Source organism: Perca fluviatilis, chromosome 17, assembly GCF_010015445.1.
Source record: "Perca fluviatilis chromosome 17, GENO_Pfluv_1.0, whole genome shotgun sequence".
NCBI classification, from domain to species: Eukaryota; Metazoa; Chordata; class Actinopteri; order Perciformes; family Percidae; genus Perca; species Perca fluviatilis.
The window spans coordinates 33,857,511-33,864,017 of record NC_053128.1 but is presented as its reverse complement, the minus strand read 5'-3'; the positions used below and the strand labels follow the sequence as shown (position 1 = coordinate 33,864,017).

The 6,507-nt window shown below is 40.8% G+C and overlaps 1 protein-coding gene across 1 annotated transcript; it reads left to right on the top strand.

Moving 5' to 3' along the window:
* Positions 1 to 4,373: 4,373 nt before the first annotated feature.
* LOC120545094 lies at positions 4,374 to 5,866 on the top strand. The gene is made up of 4 exons (XM_039779084.1): positions 4,374 to 4,611; positions 4,796 to 4,897; positions 5,010 to 5,262; positions 5,794 to 5,866. The coding sequence occupies exons 1-4, from the start codon at positions 4,374 to 4,376 to the stop codon at positions 5,864 to 5,866; spliced, it is 666 nt and encodes a 221-aa protein (XP_039635018.1).
* Positions 5,867 to 6,507: the final 641 nt, after the last annotated feature.

Sequence of the window (6,507 nt, the reverse complement as noted above, 5' to 3'; positions counted from 1 at the left end):
TAATGCAGCCTTGTATAACACAAACCATCTGATTCACCGTGGGTGTCTGCTCTAAATGATAAGACACACTTTGAACACGGGCCTTCCAGCCAAAGGTGCATGTTGTCCATATGAACACCATTGGGCCTATAGGAGCAGAGCCGATGGATTGGTTCATCATTTATGACCTCTGATACCCTCTGACCCAGCTCTATCTCGAGAGTTACCTCAACTTCAGTTTCAAAGGGGTGTCAGCTTTTTAGACATGAGTAGGGGGCACCAAGGAAGAAAGGTTGGGAACCACTGCTCTGACCCATGTCATGACTCTTTTCTCAGCTTGTGAAATGGTTGAATGAGATGTGTGAGTTTTGTCTTTGTGCAGTAGGGCTGAGGTAGAAGTGTGCCAAAAATGCCAAAACACATGTTGTATATGTATACATACCCAAACAAAGCTTTATACATCTTACTCTGTGAACAAAAACCTCGGTAACAATCTGCTTGTCCCTTCTTAATTTTGAAAAGGTAGTCTCAGTAAAGGCTATGGCTACAAGCTGTAACCACGGTGATTGATATGAGGATCATCTTCTGAATATAATAATTAATATGTTAGGCCTACCATAAATTGATATTTCAAAAAAGTAATTTATTTAAAACAACTAATAATGCAGTGTGATTTTAAATCAAACTAAGTCCCACACATAAATATACTCATGTTTTTCCCCTTTAGTCTTTGCTATTAATATTCATCAACTGCAAAATTAGCAAATTGCGTTTTTAAATAACTATGCATGAAAAATAAAATAAAAAATGCTTCTCTTTGTATATAGGCTAGTTTATTGTTTTTCACAACAGTACAAGTCAAAACAAATGCAAATTAGTCAAACAAGCCATTAGGCTGTTTTTCTAAACACTCAACTGTAGGTTTTTTATATAGTATATATAAGGCAAATCAAAGTGCTAAATATAAAACACAACTTTTTCATTATTAGTATTTTATTGTGTAAATTCTCACGTTAACGTGGAACATTCTGTACCACACGACGTCACTTCCGCGGATTCGTTTAAATGTAGACAAACACATGAAACTGTATTTTATTATTATAACTATCGTTATTGTTTAACTCCTCAAATACAACGTTAGAAAAAAACATCAATATTACGAATATTATATATTTTTATCTTACTACTATCGTACTACGTCACTTCCGGAGTTTTCCGCGGATTCGTTTAAACGTTATTATGGTTCATAACTTACTGGAACAAAACTGAGCAACGTGTTGTTGCTTAGGACACAACCACTGACTGTATATATGTATATTGAAGTGATACTGACCACTGACTGTATATATGTATATAGAAGTGATACTGACCACTGACTGTATATATGTATATTGAAGTGATACTGACCACTGACTGTATATATGTATATTGAAGTGATACTGGCCACTGACTCTATATATGTATATTGAAGTATATTGAACTTCAAAGTAGCCACCCTTTGCTTTTTTTGATAACTCTGCAAACCCTTGGTGTTCTCTCAATGAGCTTCATGAGGTAGTCACCTGAAATGGTTTTACCTTCACAGGTGTGCTTTGTCAGGGTTAATTAGTGGAAGTTTTTCCCTTATTAATAAAAAAGCAAAGGGTGGCTACTTTGAAGAATCTAAAATATAAGACATGTTTTCAGTTATTTCACACTTTTGTGTTAAGTACATAATTCCATATGTGTTCATTCATAGTTTTGATGCCTTCAGTGAGAATCTACAATGTAAATAGTCATGAAAATAAAAAGGAAACGCATTTAATGAAAAGGTGTGTCCAAACTTTTGGCCTGTACTATATATATATCTCCGGGAACCATCACCTTATCGTGGTGTAGAGGTTTGTGTGTCTCTATGAACCTGAGGGCTGTGTTGTCCAGAGCTTTGTGCTCCTGGTAGGGTCTCCCAAGGCAAAGTGGTCTCAGGTGAGGGGCCAGACAAAGAATGGTTCAAAAACCCTATGAGTGATCGAGGTAGAGATGGAGTGACCCTGCCCGGAGGAAGCCAGGGGCCCCCGTCTGGAGCCAGGCCCAGATGGCGGGCTCGTCAGCGAGCGTCTGGTGGCCGGGTTTGCCACGGAGCCCGGCCGGGCACAGCCCGAAAAAGCTACGTGGCCCCCATCTCTCCAGCCCATGGGCCCATCACCTGTGGAAGGACCGCTGGGGTCGGGTGCACTGTCACACGGGTAGCAGTGAAGGTCAGGGGCCTCGATGGACCAGATCCAGGCAGCAGAAGCTGGCTCTGGTGACGTGGGGGAAGGAGCCTTAGACTTAGACTTCTCTTTATTGATCCCTTTGGGATGACTCCCGCAAGGAAATTAGATTTCCAGCAGCAGATTTTAGCATCTTACTCTTTAAATAGAAAAAAGATATATAAAAAGATAAATACAGTATAAGAATAACAAAGTTGCAGGGTACCGAAGGGCCCGAAGGGCTGCAGCCTCTGCCGTGAAAGAGGCAAAGCAGCGGGTGTGGGAGAAGTTTGGAGAAGACATGGAGAAGGACTTTCGGTCAGCATCAAGGTGCTTCTGGAAAACTGTTTGCCACCTCAGGATGGGGAAGCGGGGAACCATCCAAGCTGTGTGCAGTCAACACAGTCTCATCCCTATTCGTCACATATTGCCGTTTGGTCAGTTCCCCCAGACGTCCATAAGCCGACGTTGAGGGTACCCCCTATTCGTCGCCTGACACCGAAGAGGGTCACCCATAGATTTGTGAACGTACTCCCTCTTCGTCGCTTGACACCGTAGAGGGTCATCCCATAGATTTGAATGCAAATCCCTCATCTTTGGATTTTGACGGAATGGGGTTAGCCATCCAGCGGTTTGCCTGCGCTGGAAAGTATGATTTCAGGGATTGATTTTGTGCTACAAATATGTATTTTGCAGTAGCGTGCGGTGCATAGACTGTTAATGATTGGTGCGGTGGCAGATTTTACATAGCCTACATACATTTTCGTGGGGCAGAAACCATTCTCTGAATCGCCACGAATTCTTTTTAATATATAATTTTGGGCTGCATTAAAATGACATAATTACAGGAGTTGCATATTTTGCTGTAGGCTTAAAACATGCCTTAATGTAGGTGGGATATTTTATAATTGTTGATGGTATTTCAATTTGCAAAGGCTAATAGTGAGCCTACTGTTTTTCTTTTTTTACTTTTTTTTACGTTCTCATTCATTTCAACCAACCAGCGACACATAGCAACTGTTGCTATGGGTAAACAACACTCTGTCCTATAATTCTGTATTCTGTCTGGTCCAATTTGCTTACTTATCTTATATTTTTGGGGTAGTTAGGTTAGGGTTAGAGCAAGGATAAAAAAAATATTAAGACTGTAATTTTTCATTATGAATGATATTTTAGCGCAATTTTATGCATCGCGTCACTGTGTGCGACGATCCTGGAAAACCATTGCCCAGTGCGATTCCATGGTAAGTACAACGATCAAATAAGCAAGAGAAATTAATAAACATTTACATGTCCTAAATGATGAAGTTATGGCCAAAAAACATGTTGTCGTATTTGTTGATAACCACACTGTGAGAGCTGTATTAGAAAGACAATGACATAATACAACTGTTTGTTGAATCAAAATGAAATGCAATGTAGCTAGCCGGAGCCTCTGCTAGCTAGCTAGATTAGCTAACTCGGAGCTCTTGGTGCTTGTTTATTGATATTGATTTGGACATGTAGCTACTTTTGGCATTGGCAGATATTTGTGACAAGTTACATATATGTATAACACGTTTGGACCTAATTTCTGCGCCAGCTGTATTCAGGGCTCAACATTAACTTATTGAAGTGGTTGTCAACTAGGCAACCAGGCATGTGGCTTTTGGTTGCCACATTAGCAGCTAGGCTAAATGGATCCTGTATATAGCTATAGCTATATATAATCAAAATATGATAGAACCCTTGCTCACACACTTACTTATTTTTATTGATATTATACTTATTTTTATTGATATATTTAATGTATCAATCTTTATATTGTGAATGAACAAGAGCAGCATTTACTTAACTTCTTAGCCTAGTGGTTATTCATATTGTAATATGTAGTTTGGTGATCTATTCTATTTTGATTTGTTTCTTCTCTTTCTCTGCAGGTTCCTTAATCCCTGTCCTTTACAAATACTTAATATTAGCATCTTATAACAAAAAAAAGGCACTTTTCAGAGCCACGTTTGTCATGTATCTTGTTACTCTCTCTACTGTTGTATTGTGTTCTCTCTCTCCTGCTGTCTTACTGTCTCTCCCTCTCTCTGCCCCCGCCCCCTCCTCTTTGAGTGGAGTTTTTGTTTGTCTGTCTTGTCTTTTGTTTGTCCCTGTGTGTGTTTTATATTGTGTATCATGTCTGATCCTGAGTTGGACTGTCTCCTGAAGGAGATGAGTAGCGTTGTCGATGAGGCTGAACATCAGGCTCACCTCCAAAACCTCCAACAGCTCATTAGCCAGTCAGCAGAACCATCCACCAGTCAGCCTTCCACCAGTTATCCATCAAACAGCAAGCAAGACGTTAGGTGGAATAAGAGGGACAGTGATGGAAACATTATTTCCGGCAGGCCCAGATCATCCCGCAAACAAGCAGGTCAGATTTTTTTACATTCATGTTAATTTAAATGTGTACTTTATCTCCATATCTAGTTTTACATCTTGGAATGGTATACAACATGATCACAAGTCATGGGTTTGAATTAGAACATACTATTATATACCTGCCTATAGCATCAGTGTGTCATTGCCTGTAAAAAGCAACAGCCTTTTTCTTATAGCAGGTCCCAGTCACAGCCAGAGTCGGAAGACTGGTGTCTCTAATGTCAGGGCTCCGGACACCAGTGGGGAAGTGACCAGTGACTTTCCTTCTGTTACTGCGGGTGTGTTCTTTATTTTGACTGCACTGGTTCCAAACAGTATATTAATTTATTATAAAATGGCCATTGCTCAATGCCATTGTCTTTTGTTCAATATTGTTCATTGTTTTAACAGAGTCCTTCCTTCAAGAGCTTAAACGCTCACTGGGTGAGGACATACATGAGGATGAAACGCCACCTCAAGCCTCAACAGACTGGTCGACCCGAAAGAGCCTCATATCAGGGTGGTGGGAGAAAGAGAGACCCCGTCTGGTCAACACCATGGTGGCTGGACAACATGCGGCAACTCGGATCTGCCAACACTGTGGAAACGGTCCAGCCGTTATCCGTTGTTGTGACTGCCGACCACACCCATTCCTCTGTGGCCAGTGTGATGTTAGGGTCCACCGAGGTCAAGTGTTCCACAACAGGGATTCAATGACACATGGATTTTTTCATCCATTGCCTCCCACAACTTGTGTTGTGGAGAGGGTTTTAACCCAGTGTGGTAAGTTGTAGTATTTGAAAGTCACATTCTCAGACTTGTTGATTCAGTTATCACCAGAAAAACTAATAATAATTCTTTATTAATCTCACAAGGGAAATTACGTTGAATGCTGTTTTCTGATAGGTCGATGAAGCCGTCAAGTACATCTGGTTTAAAAATAGTTGTGCGGGGTAGATAGCTCAGTTGGTAGAGCAGGCACCCATATATAGAGGTTTACTCCTCGGCCGCGGGGCCTGGGTTGACCCCAACCTGCAGCCCTTTGCTCCATGTCATTCCCCTCTCTCTCCCTTTCATGACTTCACCTGTCTTATCAAAATAAAGGCTTAAAATGCCCAAAAATCTTATAAAAAATAAATAAATTTTTTTGCCAGTAAATAACTATGTTAATCTTTTTTTTTCTTTTTCTTTCAAGAGGCGTCTTGTACCTTTGGAGATGCCAGAGACAATATGTGTTTGTCTACGAGGATCGTCCACTGTCAACATAGGACAGTCCATAGTTGTGGTTACAATGAATGGTAAGAAGAACTTTATGGGTGGGTTGGGGGTCAATTCTGTAGAAGTGGCTGGAGAATTTCACCCACAGCTATTTGCTGATCACACCCCATATCTACTCCCTTTCACTTTCTGTCACAACTATATGACTATATATATTTGAATCCTGATTATGTTACATTCATACATGTTACATTGTGGAACACATCCAGAACTTTTCTTTATCATGGCTGGAAATCCAGAGGTGTCAGTTGGTTCTGTGTTGATTAGATTGGATGGGCCCACCTATGTGGAGGAAAACAATGAACATTTGTTTGAATGGGGATAGTTAATTTGCCTGAGGAAAGTGTGACTTCCAATAGAGTGCCTTACAAAATGTTTGTAGAAGTGTCCCCCTGATTCATCCTTAGTCAAAGATTCCCATATCAGTTGTCAGAATGACACAGTTTGCGTCTGTCAGAATTAACTGTCAGTATATATTTCCTTCTTTTTCCAGGGCGATATGATCTCAGATTGCCTCAGACCAGATGCAAGGCATGTGAAGCCACTTGGAGTCCTGGAGTGGATGACCTGATCCGCAATGACTACTGGCCTGCCACTTCTCACCATTCAACAGTGTACGCAACAGATGTCC